General features: G+C 36.4%; 1 protein-coding gene across 1 annotated transcript in view; it reads left to right on the forward strand.

The window, feature by feature from the left end:
- SUCLA2 (succinate-CoA ligase ADP-forming subunit beta) overlaps window positions 1-18,581 on the forward strand; it is a 48,515-nt gene that overhangs the window by 12,181 nt on the left and 17,753 nt on the right. Inside the window, exons 3-6 of the mRNA XM_036831475.1 lie at window positions 3,978-4,077; window positions 4,300-4,462; window positions 15,414-15,542; window positions 18,248-18,386. Coding sequence (XP_036687370.1) covers window positions 3,978-4,077; window positions 4,300-4,462; window positions 15,414-15,542; window positions 18,248-18,386 — 531 coding nt within the window. The remainder of the gene's footprint in view (window positions 1-3,977; window positions 4,078-4,299; window positions 4,463-15,413; window positions 15,543-18,247; window positions 18,387-18,581) is intronic.

Genomic DNA, 18,581 nt, shown 5'->3' on the forward strand with positions numbered 1-18,581 from the left:
TCTGTGTGTGTCATGATGTGATAAAAGTTGGAAAACACTGTCCTGGAGGCAAGTTTTACCTGTTGTGAATAACTGAAGTTAGGGATGGAAGAATGGTTAGAAAGAAATCTAATTCCAATATTTTAAAATACTGTATGAGTCCACAAATGAAGGTTGATGAGCTGGAAGATCATGGAGAAGTTTCTGGAATGGATTATCAAAGGGATGGTTGTTAAGCACAGAGAAATGAAGTAGTTATAATTTAGGGTCAGTTCTAAGAGCAGATTCCCACCTCCTTCTTGTAGTTACAAGAAAATATGATTTCAGTAAGGCATTTGGCAGAGTTCTTATGATTTCCCTATTGACTGTGGAAATATAGTTTGGATTCTAGTATAGTTAACGTAGAATTTCTCTCTGGGTGAATAAACATGCATAGGGTGTCAATTAATGAATGTCAGCCCAGAGGGAGATTTCTAATGGCATACAGTAGGACTTTGCCTTCTTTTTCCTTTTTCCAGTGTTTTATTAGATGACTGTAAATGAGGAATGCTTACAACGTTTGTGAATGACTAAAGCTAGGAGGGATGGTGAATATATTTTAAAGACAATCTTGGGATCCATAAACGATCTTGTCTGGCTAGAGCAAAGGGCCAAATCTAGCAAGACTGATTTGCTCATTGTTATATCTACAACTCCAGCACAGTGTCTGGTATGTAGATGTAACTGTTGACTGAATTAATGGAATTGAATAAAATCTTTGTTTCAGTCAGTTGTCCTCAGATTTATCTTCTAATTCTTCTTCCTGTCTTGATAGTTGATGAGATTGTATGTCATTACTTTTTTGTTTTTGTTTTTGTTTTTCTTTTGTTGTGAAGGTCTTTTTTATTTTATTTTATTTATTTATTTTTTTTTGTTTTGTTTTTTAAAAATTATTTATTTATTTATTTATTTTTGGCTGTGTTGTGTCTTCATTTCTGTGCGAGGGCTTTCTCTAGTTGTGGCAAGTGGGGGCCACTCTTCATCGCGGTGCGCAGGCCTCTCACTATTGTGGCCTCTCTTGTTGCGGAGCACAGGCTCCAGACGCGCAGGCTCAGTAGTTGTGGCTCACGGGCCTAGTTGCTCCGCGGCATGTGGGATCTTCCCAGACCAGGGCTCGAACCCGTGTCCCCTGCATTGGCAGGCAGACTCCCAACCACTGCGCCACCAGGGAAGCCCTTATTTTATTTTTTAAAAAAATATTTATTTATTTATTTAGGCTGTGTCAGGTCTTAGTTGCAGCACATGGACTTCTTAGTTATGGCATGTGAACTCTTAGTTGCGGCATGCATGCGGGATCTGGTTCCCTGGCCAGGGTGGACCACCAGGGAAGTCCCTGTGAAGGGCTTTTTTGAAGGAATTTTTGAAGAATCATCTGTGCCCTTAAGGAGTTTATTTTCTTAAAAAAAGAAAATTGACGCTTTGGGGAAGAGCCTCTGTCTTATAAAATGTTTTTGAAAAAATAGAGCTTCATTACTCTTACTTAATAGCTCAGTATGTTAAGTTCCCAGCTTAATTAATAAGAATGTTTGAATTTAGCCCAGCAAAGCACCAGTTTAGCTGTTGTCCATTTTTACATTACATTTACACTGTTTGGATTATAGGTATCCTCTTTGGAGATAAATGAATATTGCTGAAGTACTAGAAAACTGACTTGACAGGTAACCAGAAACAGGTAGAATGACTAGTGGCTGCTCCTTTTAGTTCGGGCATGAACTCTCTAATTTGCCATAGTCCCTGAGGCTACCTGTTGTCTTCTCAGTAAGAAAATTATTGTTACTTTTAAGGAAATTTCTAAACTTTCTCTAATCTTCATCTGGTATTAGTTGTGGCACTTGGGAATGGTGGGGACTGTGGCAAATTGAAATGATGTCTTGTGTAAACAAGGCACTTACGGTCAGTTCTAGTTGCAGGGCCCAGAATTTCCAGTTCTGTGTTTCTCAAGAGCAGTGGAAGATCTAGATTCATAAGAATTCTCTTGATTTCTAAATGTTCTTTTATTTATCATTCAGAAAATATTACGCGCTAGAAACCTTCCCAGGACCTTGCAAACATCAATGAACATAACAAAGATTCTGCCCTCCTGGAGTCTATATTTTAGTGGGGGAGCAAAACAAAAATGATAAACATGGGAAGATTATATGTTATGTTCGAAGGTGATGACTTCTATGAAAAAAAATGAGTGGGCTAAGGGGGATTGGTCATGGGTGGGCAGATGCAGTGTTAAGTAGGGTGATCAGGGTAAGTCTCATGGACAATTTAGACTTAAAGAAAAACTGGAAGGGAATGAGGACCTTTCCCAAACGGATACCTGGATGAAGAGTATTCAGAGAGAGAGGGCGCATCAGTGCCAAGTCCTAAAGGAAGGGAGGAACACGCCCAGGAACAGGAAGATTAGAGTTGCTGGTGTGGAGTGAACAATGAAGAGGGCATGATACAAAGGACAATGGTGCTGGGGGATTACACAGGGCCTTGAGGCCATTGTAGGGACTCTGGCTTTAACTCTGAGTGAAGTGGGCATTCAGTGCAAGGTTTTAAGTAGAGGAGTTATATGCGCACTTTGGCTGCTGCCTTGAGAATATTCTTTTGGGGACAAGGGTAATCTAGGTGAGATGTAATGGTGGCTGGGACCAGGGCCTAAAATGGAGGTGATGAAGAGTGGTCAAGATTCTAGATACATTTTGAAGGTGGAACCACTATGATTTCCTGACTGAATGGATGTGGAGTATGAGAGGGTTTTTTTTTTAAAAAACACTGCCTGGACTGATTCATAGGGCCGTCTTCTGACTTAAGTGTACATCTCCAATGTGGACACATTTATATCATTAATTTTCTAAACATTTTGTAGTAATTGTTTAAGTGTTAACTTTTGGTCATTTTTTATTTGTTTGATCACAAACTATTTGTTACCTCCTTGATCAGGTGGGAGTGCCCTCTCGTTCAGCTTGGTATATGCGCATTAGAGTGGCCTTTCCCCAGTAGTAGAATTCCCATCTTTAGCCTATTCAGATACACATTTATGGAGTGGTGGTTATATCCCAGGAACTGCTTTGTGCTAGGGATACAACGAATAAGACAATGTCCTTAACCCTGGCATCAAAGGTTAATTGTTTTTCATAATGTAATGTTGGTGTTACACTGCTAGTATGGGCAAAATACTATGAGAAGCAACATGAGGAGGCTTTGAACTTCTGCCCATCTCGGGAGACAGAATGCCCCTCTAAGATGCATTGCTCTGGATCATGAAGAGTAGTACCTAGGCTTAAACAGCTAGTTTGGTAATTTTCTTCAGCATGCTAGAAAGGGGAAGAAAAGAGAGAGACCAGTTTACCTGTTAAAGAAGAAAAATTCAGAGTATTTCTTAAAAAATGTTTTAAAGACTTAGAAGTGTAACATTCTAGAATCTTTTGATAAACATACCTTAACTCCTGATAGTCCTCCTCACAACAGTACAGCTCAAGAATGTATATTAACAGGACTTTCTGTTAGTGGGACAATGTGAATTGGTATCAATAGTGGCACTTTCCCTGAAAGTCATGGTACATTTCTACTCAAAGCAGCATTTATAGCTCAAATTGTCATAGTGTAGTAAGTTTACATATCAATAGAGGGAAGAAATTGTTAGGAAGACATTTGACCCTCAATTTTGTACTTTTAGTACCTTGCAAAGTACTAGATATTTAAAGTATCAAGGAAAGGTAAAATTATTTTCAGTATGCTTTAAGAAATGGCTTAATATGAGTGGCTCATTTTTTTAAGTTTGTGGGTCTTTAGGTGGTGAATGTTTTAGTGTTCTAATCTAGAAAGTCTATGTACACGGAATGCCTCCTTTTTTGACATTGTGGGTAAATGAGACTTTACTACATTTAATAACACTGCTTAATATGTATGTTTAATAACAAAATATTGTGTGTTGCATGCTGCTCCGTGCTTTGTATCTAATAGAAGTGTTTTTCTTCTAGGTTCAAAAGATGTTGTGATAAAGGCACAAGTTTTAGCTGGTGGTAGAGGAAAAGGAACATTTGAAAGTGGCCTCAAAGGGGGAGTGAAGATAGTTTTCTCGTAAGTTATGTTTTAAACATACAAACATCATTATTAAAGAAAACAATGTATATTTGTAAAAGATGCCCCTTATTATTATTATTATTATTTTTTGCCCCTTATTATTGAATTGATAAAAATACTGAGATTTAAATATTAGATGAGATAAGATTTTGGCTGTCATGTGCTTTTATTTTTCTCAGTTGGAGGAGGAAAGAGTTTGAGTTCTTTTTCTTATTTTAGTCCAGAAGAAGCAAAAGCTGTTTCCTCACAGATGATTGGGAGAAAGTTGTTTACCAAGCAAACAGGAGAAAAGGGCAGAATATGCAATCAAGTATTGGTTTGTGAGCGAAGATATCCCAGGAGAGAATACTACTTTGCTATTACAATGGAAAGGTCATTTCAAGTGAGTAATTGTAGACATGATACATTTAGGATGATCTTATTACATTCAATTTCAAAAGTTGATTATTATTTCTATTTGTATGGGAAGGGTTAAAAAGGTATGGTCCATAATCTATTTGTATATGTCATGGGAACAATATTTTTATGTCATTTTTAAAAACCAACATGATTAATGCCATCAAACTTAATACTATAATATTGTGGTAATAAAAACTGTAGGCAAAACCATGCTGAAATAAAATCCACAGAATTTCCAAATTGTTAATTTGCTAAGAGCAGTTTAAATCATTTCTGATTCACCTTTAGATTCCATAGACTGAGAAAATAATTTCTAGCACAGTAAGATATTCTAACCAAAGAGAAAGTTCCTGGAACCGCTAAGAGAATGTGTATCCCTGGCTTCATCTTTTTCTTTTTCAACCTCTTTGTATTTTTTATAGTTCGCGGTTTGTTTCACAAGAGGATTTGATACTTGGTAGGTTCAAGGATGGCATTCAATAGCAAACAGTATGCTTCTAAGGAGCATAACCTTATTCTGCTCTGCTCTCTTTATGGAACTTAGAATGCTAGCAATGAACTTAAGGCATCACATGAAGAGAAAATACCTTCATAGACCTAGGGCTTGGAAAGGGCATTGACAGTGATTTTATGGTGTAATTATCTGGCTTTTTGAGTGCATTGGTTAACTTTTATGAGCTGAATCTGTGTAGTAACTAACTTGTCTTTTGAAGCAGGCTGGGTACGTATTTGGTAGCCCTAGTCAGGATTTGATGTAGAACATCACTAATTACATAATTAGTAATGTAACAAAAATTTTAAGGGGTCATGAAAATGTTTTCTTATATAAAACAGCTTTTTAAAAAATAGCTATTTTCCATATTGTGATTTTTTTTACAGTTAATTAAGTTTTCTTGTAATGTTTGAGTGATATTATAAAATATCTTTTGTAACTTTGAATTTTTATAGGAAAGTATTTTTTAAGGTATAACACTAGATGGTAGTAAAAACCCACTCAGAATATAAGATTAAAGAACATTGTTTTGTTCATAAGTGATGTCTTTACCTCTGTAGGTTTCTTGATGTGATAGAATTTAGTTTTGTAAGTTACTTTAGAAATCCCATGACAATAACCTTATATATTACAAATATTTGCAGAAACTATGTTTTTACAAATTCATTTATTTTCACTACATTTTCTTTTCCTTTTCATTGATGTTATATATCAACATCTATCATTTTGTTAGTTATTAATGTTTTTACTTTCTGTTATAGCCAGGAACAAGGTATATGTGCCTGGACAGTTTGAGATATGAGTCCTGTAATATTGCACAGAGTAGCTCATCTTGATTAGAATAAATGTAGCAAACTTAATATGTGTTATTAAAGATATGAATATAACACAGTGAATATATTGTATTAAAGATATGTTAAAGCATTAGGAAAAATGATCAAATTTGAATTCATTTTAAGAACTTGAATTTTTGGAGAACTCTGAGTCTTATTAAGGAAAAATGTTTTTATTTCATTTGCACAAGTAATACATAGTTGTAATAATTCATGCTAAAAATTCAATAGTACTAGTTGAACCATCTGGCCAAAGACATTATAATGTGCTTTGATGCTATCATATTAGGCCAATGTGGAGTTGGTTGGTGTTACTTTTTGGGGTAAAAAGAACTATTTTGGGAATCCCTCTGGACAGGTTCCTATTAAACAACAAAAAATAAGTCGGCTATTTAAAAAGAAAAGCCCATTTTGACTGAATTAAAGTCATATGCTTAGGACTTAACTGATCTTTTTTTTTTTTTTTTAATATGTGGGCTTTTTTAAAAAAAAACTATTTATTTATTTATTTTTGGCTGCGTTGGGTCTTGGTTGCTGTATGCAGGCTTTCTCTAGTTGCAGTGAGCGGGGGCTACTCTTTGTTGCCGTGTGTGGGCTTCTCATTGTGGTGGCTTCTCTTGTTGCAGAGTACGGGCTCTAGGTGCGCAGGCTTCAGTAGTTACGGTACGTGGGCTCAGTAGTTGAGGCACACGGGCTTAGTTGCTCTGTGGCATGTGGGATCTTCCCGGACCAGGGCTCGAACCCGTGTCCCCTGAATTGGCAGGCAGATTCTTAACAACTGCGCCACCAGGGAAGTCCAGGACTTAACTGATCTTTAAAAATTGCTTTTGTTGCTTATCTGTTTTCAGGAGATGAATCATAAACTCTACTGGTATTCTTTGTATGTATTGCATCAGGAAGCCTGGGCAGATATGTACCATGGGGTTGATGTGCCAAAAAAAAATCAATTTAAATTCCTATTCTGTGTTTTGGTACTTTTTAAAAGTCAGATTTCTTAACATTTGCCCAGTACCTGTTGGGAACTTCTGGGCTGAGACAAATCTGATTTAACAAATCACATTTGCTGCTTTATTTTCCTAGTAAAACATTGCAGTCTGCTGTAAATGAATGGTATGTTTAACTGTGTCAGGTTTTTACTTTGCTTGGATTAAATATAAAATGTGCTGCGAGAATTCCAAATTTTATTTTCCACACTTTTATTTCCTTAAAAAGAGATACTTATTGTAAGTGGCCTCTTTGTCATATGATTTTAAATTCAAATCCATTTTAAGGCAAAACCTTTTGCAAGACCAACAGGAAAAGAGGAATTTAGGTTAAGAAGGTGAAAATAGCATTATTAATTTATTTGAAATTACAGTTCTTTGCTAGAACTTAAATTGTTCTGAAAGCTTATTACTAAAATTTAAAAGTTAAAACCAAATCATTTAAACAGAAGCACCAATTTATTCAGCAGTCATGACCATATGCAAAACTACAGTCATTCTTTTAACTGATCTCTATTTTATTTACCTATGTAAGCTTTCTTCTGACTAATTGGCTATAAATTTTGGGGTTTCTTTCTAGTTGGTCAGGGAATTAGTACAAAGAGAATTTGTTCACTTTCTTTTATATATTTATTATTTTGTATGTATTTTTTTTTAGACTTTTCTCTAACTTAGAGCAAACTCTTGGAGATCTAATCATTACTTTAGTGAGAATTTAATATTAACTTTTTTCCCCCAGTAGTGCTGCCTTTTATGTGGCTCTTCACTTCTCTTATCAGTAGATATGAAAAGAAAAGGACAGTAGAACTAGAATAAAATGTTCAAATACTTTAAAAGTTTGTTGAGTCTACCTTTTCAGTTGAATAAAATTGTATTTGGGGGTTATCTGTAGATTACTTTACTTATATTATACTTCAGTAGCATGGCAGTAGATTCATTTATCTATATTTTACTTTAATAGCATGACAGTAGTTGATAGATTCTTCTTAAATCTGAGTTTTTTCTTCTCTCTTTAGATCTCTGTAAAAGCTTATAATTATGAATTGCCTTTCTAGGGAGGAAATGAAGAATACCTTTTCATTTGAAGTTTATAGAGAAAGTAAAACTTAGACTTTAATTTCAAACATTTCCCTTGACTTAAGCGTGCCATTATTCTCTTCTTTAGTCTCAGAAACGCACAATGAATTCTTCTATTAAATTTTTTTTGTGTTTGTTGCAGTGAGTTCTGACACCAAGTAACCAGAACTGAGCCAGACTTCACAGGTTAAGGACACAGTCCTCCACATGACTGCCCTCACTTCAGACATCAGCCTCAAGTTTGGGGGTCCCCAGGTCACCCTCACTTCTGACGAGCTGGCAACAAGTTTGGGAATTCCTAGTACCCCTCAGGTTTCATAATTTGCTAGAATGACTCACAGAACTTAGGAAAATACTATACTTGTGATTACAGGTTTACTATTGCCAAAGGATACAAATCAGAACCAGCAAAATGGACAGATGATGCATAGGGCAATGGCTGGGAGAGTCCCAAGCATAAAGTTTCCATTTGCTTCAGGGATGTGTCACCCTCCTGACATATTGATATGTGACAATACACAGAATATTGGCAACCACAAAAGCTCACTGAGTTTCTAGTCGAGTTGTTTTTATTTTTTAAATTGTGGTCAAAACATAGAATATGAAATTTACTATCTTTTTTTTAAAAAATAAATTTATTTATTTATTTATTTATTTTTGGCTGTGTTGGGTCTTCGTTTCTGCGCAAGGGCCCTCCAGTTGCGGCGAGCGGGGGCCACTCTTCATCGCGGTGCGCGGGCCTCTCACTGTCGCGACCTCTCCCGTTGCGGAGCACAGGTTCCAGACACGCAGGCTCAGCAGTTGTGGCTCATGGGCCTAGCCGCTCCACGGCATGCGGGATCTTCCCGGACCAGGGCTCGAACCCGTGTCCCGTGCATTGGCAGGCGGACTCCCAACCACTGTGCCACCAGGGAAGCCCCTGAAATTTACTATGTTTAACAGCTTTTATGTGTACAGTACAATAATGTTAACTGTGCATATTGTTGTACAACAGATCAAGGACATTTTCCATCTTGTGAAACTGAAACTCTATATCCATTGAAAAACACCTTCCCCTTTATCCCTTCCTCCAACTCCTGGCAACCACCATTCTTTCTGTTTTTAAGATTTTGACTATTTTAGATACCTCATATCAGTGGAATCATGCAGTATTTGTCTTTTTGCGATTGGTTTATTTTGCTTAACATAATGTCCTCAAGGTTCATCTACGTTGTAGCATATGTCAAGATTTCCTTACTTTTAAAGGCTGAATAATATTTCACTGTATGTATGTACATTATTTTCTTTATCTTTCATCTGTTGGTGGACATCCAGGTTTCTTCTGCATCTTGGCTATTATGAATAATGTTGCAGTTAACATGGGCATGGAAGTACCTATTTGAGGTTCTGTTTTCAGTTTTTTAGGATATATACCCAGAAGTGGGATTGCTGGATCATATATGGTAATTCTATATTGAAGTTTTTGAGGAACCTCCATACTGTTTTCTACAGTGAGTCCACTATTTTACATTTCTACCAACAGGGTACAAGAGTTCCATTTTCTCTGCTTTCTCACAAACACTATTATTATTATTATTGACAGAAATTATCCTAATGGGTATGAGGTAATATTGTGGTTTTGATTTGCATTTCCCCAATGATTAATAATATTGAATACCCTTTCACATGCTTGTTGGCCATTTGTATGTTTTTATGGACTGAATGTTTATGTCTTCCCCAAAATTCATATATTGAAGCCCTAACCGCCAATGTCATGGAACTGTGTAACTGGAAGAGTTTTGAGGTGCATGCTAGAAAAAGCTGAGATTGCCATGAAAGGACTTTTAAAGTTGATTCTGGTGAGGACTCAGAAAGAAAAGAGTAGAGATACAGAGAAAGCTTCCATCTTCTTAGAGATTATATAAATAATCATGAACAGAATGTTGGTAGAAGTACGGATGGTAAAGACCATTCTGGTGAGCTCTCAGAAATGAAGAACATGGTTTTGGATGATGCAAAAAAGATGATCCGTGTTGTAAAGTGGCAAAGAATTTGACTGAATTGTATTCATGTTCCAGTGTTTTGTGGAAGGTAGAACTTGGGAGTGATGATATTAAATATTTAGCTGAGGAGATTTTTTTAACAAATTTATTTATTAATTTTAAAATTTTTGGCTGCTTTTGGTCTTCGTTGCTGCGCATGGGCTTTCTCTAGTTGCGGCGAGCGGGGGCTACTCTTCATTGCAGTGCACAGGCTTCTCATTGTGGTGGCTCCTCTTGTTGCAGAGCACTGGCTCTAGGTGCGCAGGCTTCAGTAGTTGTGGTGTGCAGGCTCAGTAGTTGTGGCTCGCGGGGTCTAGAGTGTGGGCTTAGTTGCTCTGCGGCACGTGGGATCTTCCTGGACCAGGGCTCGAACCCATATCCCTTGCATTGGCAGGTGGATTCTTAACCACTGCGCCACAAGGGAAGTCCCAGCTGAGGAGATTTCTAAGCAAAGTATTGAAGGGGTGGCTTCATTTCTCCTTACTGCTTATAGTAAAATTTGAGAAGAGAGAAATGAATTGAAGAAGGAATTGTTAAGCAAAAAGGAATCAGAACTTAAACGTTTGGGAAAATTCTCAGCCTGCCTATATTGCAAAAAACTAGAAAGCTATTTGGAAGATAATTATGAAGGGTGTGGCTGAAGAACCATTTGATAAGGAGATTAGTATGGGTGTGAACCATGAATTGTGAGAAATAAATGTCTGTTGTTTAAGCCACCCAGTCTGGTATTTTGTTATAGCATCCTAAGCTAAGACATGTATTTCCTTTGGAGAAATGTCTATTCAAGTCTTTTGCCGATTTTTAAATTGAGTTGTTTGGTTTTCTGGTTGAGTTGTAGTTCTTTATATATTCTGAATATTAATCTCTCACATACAGTTTGCATATATTTTCTCCCACTCTCTAGGTTGCCTTTTTGTTGATTGTTTCTTCTGCTTTGTAGAAGTTTTTAAGTTTGATATCGTCCCATTTGTATATTTTGCTTTTGTTGCCTGTGATTTTCTGTCTTATTCAAGAAATTATTGCCAAATCCAGTGTCATGAAGCTTTTCCCCTGTGTTTTTTAGGAGTTTTACAGTTTCAGGTCTTACATTTAGGTCTTTCATCCATTTTGAGATAATTTTTGTATATGTATAAGGTAAGGGTCTAACTTCATTATTATGCACGTGGTATCTAGTTTCCCTAATACCATTTGTTGAAGAGCCTGTCCTTTCCCCATTGTGTAGCCTTGGTACCTTTGTTGAAGACCATTTGACCATATATATGAGAATTTATTTCTGGGTTCTCTATTCTATTCCATTGAGGTCTGTCTTTGTGGCAGAACCATACTGTTTTGATTACTATAGCTTTGTAATATGTTTTGAAATCTGGAAGTAAGAGGCCGCCAGCTTGGTTTTTCTTTCTCAAGATATTTTGGTTATTCAGGGTCCTATGAGATTCCATGTGAATTTTAGGATTTTTTTCCCCCTATTTTTGCAGAAAATGGACAGTGGAGAAAAGATTGTATTGGGGGAAAAAATACCATTAGGATTTTAATAGGGATTGCATTGAATCTGTAGATTGCTTTGGGTAGTATTGGACATTCTAATAATATTAAGTCTTCCAATCCATGAACACAGGATGTTTACTTATTTGTGTCTTCCTCAGTTTCATTCAGCATTGTTTTGTAGTTTTTAGTGTACAAGTCTTTTGTCTCCTTGGTTAAGTTTATTCCTAAGTATTTTATTCTTTTTGACTCTATTATATCAATAAATGGGATCATTGTCTTAATTTCCTTTTTGGATTGTTCATTGTCAGTGTATAGAGATGCAAGACATGTTTGTGTGTTGATTTTGTTCTGTAACTTTGCTGAACTCATTTATTCTTAGCCAGTTTTTTGGGGGATTCTTGAGAGTTTTGTATATACATGATCATATCATCTGTGAACAGAGGTAATTTTACTTCTTCCTTTCCTATTTGGGTGCTTTCTGTTTCTTTCTCTTGTCTGGTTGCTCTAGCTAGGACTTCCAATACTATATTGGATAAAATGGTGAGAATGGGCATCCTTGCCTTTTTCCTAATCTTAGAAGGCAAGCTTTTAGTTGTTCACCATTGAATATGATGTTGGTTGTAGGCTTTTCATCTGTGGCCATTATTATGTTGATGTAGTCCTTCTCTTCTTAGTTTGTTGAGTGTTTTTATGAAAGGGTGTTGAATTTTTTCAAATGCTTTTCCTGCAGCAGTTGAGATGGTCATGTGGTTTTTGACCTTGATTCTATTAATGTGGTGTGGTACACTGATTGATTTTCCTATATTGAACCATCCTTGCATTCCAGGAATAAACCCCCTTTGATCATGATATATAATCCTTTTAATGTGTTATTGAAGTTGGTAGGCTAGTATTTTGTTAAGAGTTTTTGCATCAATATTCATCAGGGATATTGCTCAGTAGTTTTCCTGTAGTATCTTTGTCTGATGTTGTAACAGGGTAATGCTAGCCTCATAGAATGAGTTTGGCAGTGTTCCCTCCTCTTCAGTTTTCTTTTTCTTGGGAATAGTTTGAGAAAGATTGGTGGAATTCTTCAGTGAAGCCATCTCGTCCTGGGCTTTTCTTTGTTGGGAGGTTTTTGATTACTCATTCAATCTCCTTGTTATAGGTTTGTTCAGATTTTTTATTTCTTCATGGCTCAGTCTTGGTAGATTGTATGTTTCTAGGAATTTATTTCTTCTAGGTTACCCAATTTGTTGGTGTTTGATTGTTCATAGTAGTCTCTTATGGTCCTTTTCGCTTCTGTGGCATCAGTTGTAATGTCTCCTCTTTCACTACTGATTTTTGTTATTTGAATCTTTTCTTTTTTTCTTTTTTTTTAGAATTTTAAGTCATTACAACAGTTGCCTCCTTTATTTATTTATTTATTTATTTATTTTTGGCTGTGTTGGGTCTTCGTTTCTGTGCGAGGGCTTTCTCTAGTTGCGGCAAGTGGGGGGCCACTCTTCATCACGGTGCGCGGGCCTCTCACTATCGCGGCCTCTCTTGTTGTGGAGCACAGGCTCCAGACGCGCAGGCTCAGTAGTTGTGGCTCACGGGCCCAGTTGCTCCGCGGCATGTGGGATCTTCCCAGACCAGGGCTCGAACCCGTGTCCCCTGCATTGGCAGGCAGACTCTCAACCACTGCGCCACCAGGGAAGCCCTTCTTTTTTTCTTAGTCTAGCTAATGGTTAGTCAATTTTGTTGATCTTTTTAACAAACCAACTCTTAGTTTTGCTAATTTTTTTCTTTTTTTAAAAATTTTCTATTTCATATGTTTCTGCTTTAATCTTTATTATTTCCTTCCTTTTGCTAACACTACTGGGTTCAGTTTGTTCTTCTTTTTCTACTTCCTTGAGTTGTTAAAAAGAAAGCCATGAGTTGGGTGCTTTCCTCCAACTTTGGTGAGCTGTGTTGGCTTCTGTCTGTAGTATTACAAGTTCTCTGGTGCTGTCACAGCTGCTGAGCCTTCTTATGTTCTCAATGCCTCTCCCTCATGAGACATTCAGAGTTTGCAGGTTCCCTGTTAGCCCTCCAAGTCAGGTGAGACAGGAACCAGCTCCTTGGACAGACCCCTGAAAAGCAGAAATGTTGGATGAACATTTCACTCTTCTCTTTCCCTCCCAAGGGGGAAGCCCCACATTGGGCTATTTCTCGGATATTGAGCTGTGTTGGCTTGGGGGAGGGGCTCACTTAGATTAAATAAAATGACTGTTCTTACCCATTTCCTTGCAGTTGAACTTGCATGGGGTACTGCAACTTCTTAACTGGTTTCTGGTTTTCTCTAATAGGCATTTGGGGTCATATATTGTTGTTAAGTTAGTGTTTCTGTGGGAGAGCAAAATCTGGGGCTTTATTTTCCACCATCTTGCTGACCCTGATGTCCAGAGTATTTTTGGGTAGTGGCAGTGGGGGTGTGCAGGGGTTATGAAGTAGGAATGATTGACTGAATCATTGCCCACTGAGTTAAACTTAATCTCCAGGCTTCCTTCCCTCTTGGAAGTGTAGGCTGATATCATGTGGCTCAAAGCTCCAACCTTCTAATCACATCATTAGTCTTTCTGACCTGGTCAGTGCCCACCTGAGTCATCTCCTTTGTATTATCTAGGGGTCCATTGTGAGTCACCTCATTAACATAAACTCTCAGATGTAGGGGAGGGTTTAGAAGTTGCCTCCCACGCACTGGGGACAAAGGCCAGCCAAATTCTTTATTACACATGTATATTGAAATCTAGTCAGGCAGTATAAAATTTAAAAGGTACAAAGATGTACAGGGAAATACAAATCTTCCACCCATCCTTGTTCCTCAACCACCCAGTTTTTTTCCTGGAAGGCTGATGCTTAAATCTTTTTTTGCCTAAATAACAGTTAACTCTCTTTAAAAAATAATAAATTCCATCCCCCCTGCCTCCCCCACCCTGGTCCCTTTGGCTATTGCCATATTTTGAGGATTTGAAGGACTGTATTGTTCTCCAAACAGTAATGAATATAATATTATTTCTTTACATTATACCTTGAAATGAATTTGTTACTGAAACACTTAGGTGCTGGGATAGAAAAGTGAAATTAGTCTTTTGAGGTGTTTTTTTTCTGGATTAAGAATAATATATTCACTGTAGAAATTTTTTTTGGAAAGTAGTGACACATAAAATAACAAAAGTCTTATCATTTAATGTTTTATTTCTTATCTTTTTTCTGCTTGTGTGAATAGTGGGAGGTTGCATATTTAAACACACTTTATGTTAAAAAAAACACAGTTGAGAATAGAATCTAAGGTTTTGTATCATTTTTTCCCAGATTACACTGCTGAGATCATTTTCCTTTCCAGATGCATTAAATAATCTTTAGTAGCATGGTTTTACCATTTCCTTGTTTTTGCATGTCAAGATTATTTCTGGTTTTGTGCATAAATTAGCAAATCTATTAGATAATTTTACTTTGTTTTTTCTTGATTGATTTTAGAAGACTTAAAAGTTAACTTAATTGTTTGGTATTTATCATCTTACCTTCTTAATTGCTCATGATAATAGCCAGAGCTATTCTTTCAAGGTAGGTAGCTTTCTTTTTTACTGACTTCCAGTAGGGCTAGAGCTTACAAAATCAGGACCTTTTGTTCATTAGGCTTTCCCTATTAAATATCAGTAAACTGTTTTATGATTTTTTTAATGTTCTTTAAACAATACTTCAATGTCCCTTCAGTTCTTGTGAAAAATGCATTGGTTATATTTCACATATGTATATGTTTATATTAAGTTGTTTGGTATACATTTGTATCTATTTTTAATCTTTTTCCCTCACAGGTGAGCCATTGTCTTCCTCTTCCTTTTCACTTCTTTTCCATTATTTCAGTTGAACACTTAGGGGGCATTGTGCAGGAGGTGCAAGGATAGATTCTCAAGGGAATTTAAAAATAGTGGGGAGTGATAGATGTATAAGTCTGATAGTGTACACAAATAGATTTTAAGATTTTATTGATGGTTCCAAAATAAAATCTAGATATTTTGGCTGTTTCCCCTCCTGCTAGGGTCCTGTATTGATAGGAAGTTCTCAAGGTGGTGTCAACATTGAAGATGTTGCTGCTGAGACTCCTGAGGCCATAGTTAAAGAACCTATTGATATTGAAGAAGGCATCAAAAAGGAACAAGCTGTTCGGGTATGTTGTACTCCGAAACATTTCTAGCTTTTGATTGGATAATTACAACCCTTAAAGAGAATTAACTCTGTATATGTGAAGTGATTGACAAAACTTCTTAAAAAATTTTTTTGAGTGTCAAGGCATGTTAATATGTAGTTTGAAATTGAAACTTTTTAGAAGTATCTAAAGCGTTTTTCTTCATATCCTCCATAAATATTTTACTATGTATCTTTAGTAAAGATAAGGATTCTTTTAAAATAGCCACTATACCATTGCCATCCCTAGTAAAACTAACAATAACTTCTTAATATCATCACTCACCCAGTCATTCAAATTCCCTAATTGTCTCAATTTTTTTTTTTCTTTTACAGTTTGAGTTGGGATCCACATAAGTTCTTTCATTGTGGTTGGTTAATAGGTCTCATAGGTCTTCTTCTAGTTTATAGGTTTCCTTTCCCTCACTTTCTTCACTCATTTTCTTTCATTTTGTTGAAGAACCTGGGTTAATTATACTTTATCGTTTTTCATAGTCTGGATTTTACATCCCCATGGTGGCATTTAACATGTCCTATCCCCCCTTTATTTCCTGTAAGTTGTATGGAATGGTAGGGACACTGTCTCATATATCCCTATGATAGATCAGTGATTTTATTTTTGGGAAGTTTTATGGACGCTTTTAAGAATCTGTTTAAAGCTGTGGACTTTCTCTCAGTGTATGCACATACTCAGTAAATTTTGCCTACAGTTTCACTAGTTTTCTGTACCATCCTTCTTGTGTGCCTCTTCCTCCCATTCGATTCCCACCCCCCCAAAAAAAAGCCCCCCAAAACAAAAACTTAACCATGAAGTTTAGTATTATGGCCTGTGAGAGTTGCTTGTTAATGTTTGTAATACTGCTATTAAATTGTTTAGTTTATATATAAAAAATGAGTGACCCATCTTAAAAAGAAGTTTGAATATTAAATTGAATGAAATTAACATCTCTTATTAGGAAACTGTCAAAAGAAGCTTATGGTATTGAAGTACAGTAGAGCAGGAATTTTGACTGATACAAAGATTTCCCTGCTAAAGCATGAAGCACGTCATTTAGGCAAGTGAATGGTATAAATGTTTAAAGGGGACAGAGATTTGATTCATTAGGTAGTTATGTGAGAGTGATGACTGGAGACTTAAATTTAAATGAGAAAGAAAACACTTGATTTACAAGAATACTTGAAGGAATAATCTACTAAGATTGTACCTTTTTGAGTGATGGATGAACAGAAATAGTTCCCAGCACAGTGCTAGACAAACTAATGTCATACTGGGCTGATCAGAATTCTTTTGCAATTCTCAGATGTTTACATTTAAAACAGTAGATTATAACCTAGTGAAAATCTTTCTAAATGAAATGGCACTTTATTTCTCATTATTCTTTTTTTGAAATGTTTTAACCCAAAATTACATTTCTTAGTTTGATCATCCACTTTATTTTCATTTGATTATTTGCATTTGTCTTCTTGCAAGAGTCACATTCACTTTCAAAGAATTTAATATTTTCTGTTATTGAAAGTCAGATGTATCGTAGCCTTAGATAGCAATTGGAAGAGAGGAGAAAACTACTGCATAGGTTTCCTGAGCAGCTGCAACAGTTAGGATAAAAAAAGAGACATGTGGCTTCTATACCAGTGGTTCAGAATTGCTTATAGAACTTTAAAATATTATGGATTTTTGGTCCACTATAGAACTTGTGAACCACAACTTCTGGGTTGAGACCTTGGTGTATGTATTTTTAAAAAGCTCTTCAGGGCTTCCCTGAAGAGCACAGTGGATAAGAATCTGCCTGCCAATGCAGGGGATACAGTTTCGATCCCTGGCCCGGAAAGATCCCACATGCCGCAGAGCAACTAAGCCCATGCGCCACAGCTACTGAAGCCCGCGCGCCTAGAGCCCATGCTCTGCAACAAGAGAAGCCACCGCAATGAGAAGCCCGTGCACCGCAACGAAGAGTAGCCCCCGCTCGCCACAACTAGAGAAAGCCCATATGCAGCAACGGAGACCCAACGCAGCCAAAAATAAATAAATAGATAAATAAAAATTGAAAGGAAAAAAAAAGCTCTTCAGGTATATTTAGGGAGGAATCTCTGCGCAAGACTGTGAACTCTTCTACTAGATTAGAAGCTTAAGTACCTGTATATCTTTTGAATCTAGCATATATTAGGTGTTCAGTAGATTTTTGAATGAATAGGATAATACTTGTTTGACGATGTGTCTTCATTGCTTGGTAGACACTCTTCATAAATTACCTAAAAGGTAAAATAGGGTGAGTTAATATTTTGGCCATTGTTTTTAGACCATTTGGATTATCAGTCTACCTTTTATATGTAGTTTTAATAAAATATAAGCCTCTTTTTTCAGTTTAGGTTGGCCATAAGGCTTAGTGGTAGTATGGAGGCTTTGGAATAACACAGGAACAGGAATTGAGGCGAATGACAAGTCATTTGACCTCTCTGGATCTCTTTCTTTGTAAAATGGGCATACTACCTGCTTTGTGAGGATTTTGAATAAAAACTTTTGTTTAACCATTTAGTGATAGTAGATGCTATTTCAGTGATTAATGTTTGACCATAAATGCGTCATGCTTATTATTTAAATGATAAACTACAAGGTTTTTTATTTGTAATAATTTAATGTTGATTGGATGTATACAGCATTCCTATAATAAAGAGCCAAATTGCTTTCAGCTTGCACAGAAGATGGGATTTCCAGCCAATATTGTGGATTCTGCAGCAGAAAACATGATCAAGCTTTACAACCTTTTTCTGAAATATGATGCAACCATGGTAGAAATAAATCCAATGGTAGAGGATTCAGACGGAGCTGGTAAAGTATCTTCTTTTATCAAACATTGATTGTCTGTTTATCCACTTATCATATTCTTCACTGAGGAAGTTGAACTCATAAGGAAGTGAACTCGTTTCTATGTAGAAGCTTATTTTATAATGAAAAGAGTGAATGTGAATAAATATTAAAGAGACCCTTTAAAACAAACACCTTAAATATATATTTATGTACACA

Source organism: Balaenoptera musculus, chromosome 18, assembly GCF_009873245.2.
Source record: "Balaenoptera musculus isolate JJ_BM4_2016_0621 chromosome 18, mBalMus1.pri.v3, whole genome shotgun sequence".
NCBI classification, from domain to species: Eukaryota; Metazoa; Chordata; class Mammalia; order Artiodactyla; family Balaenopteridae; genus Balaenoptera; species Balaenoptera musculus.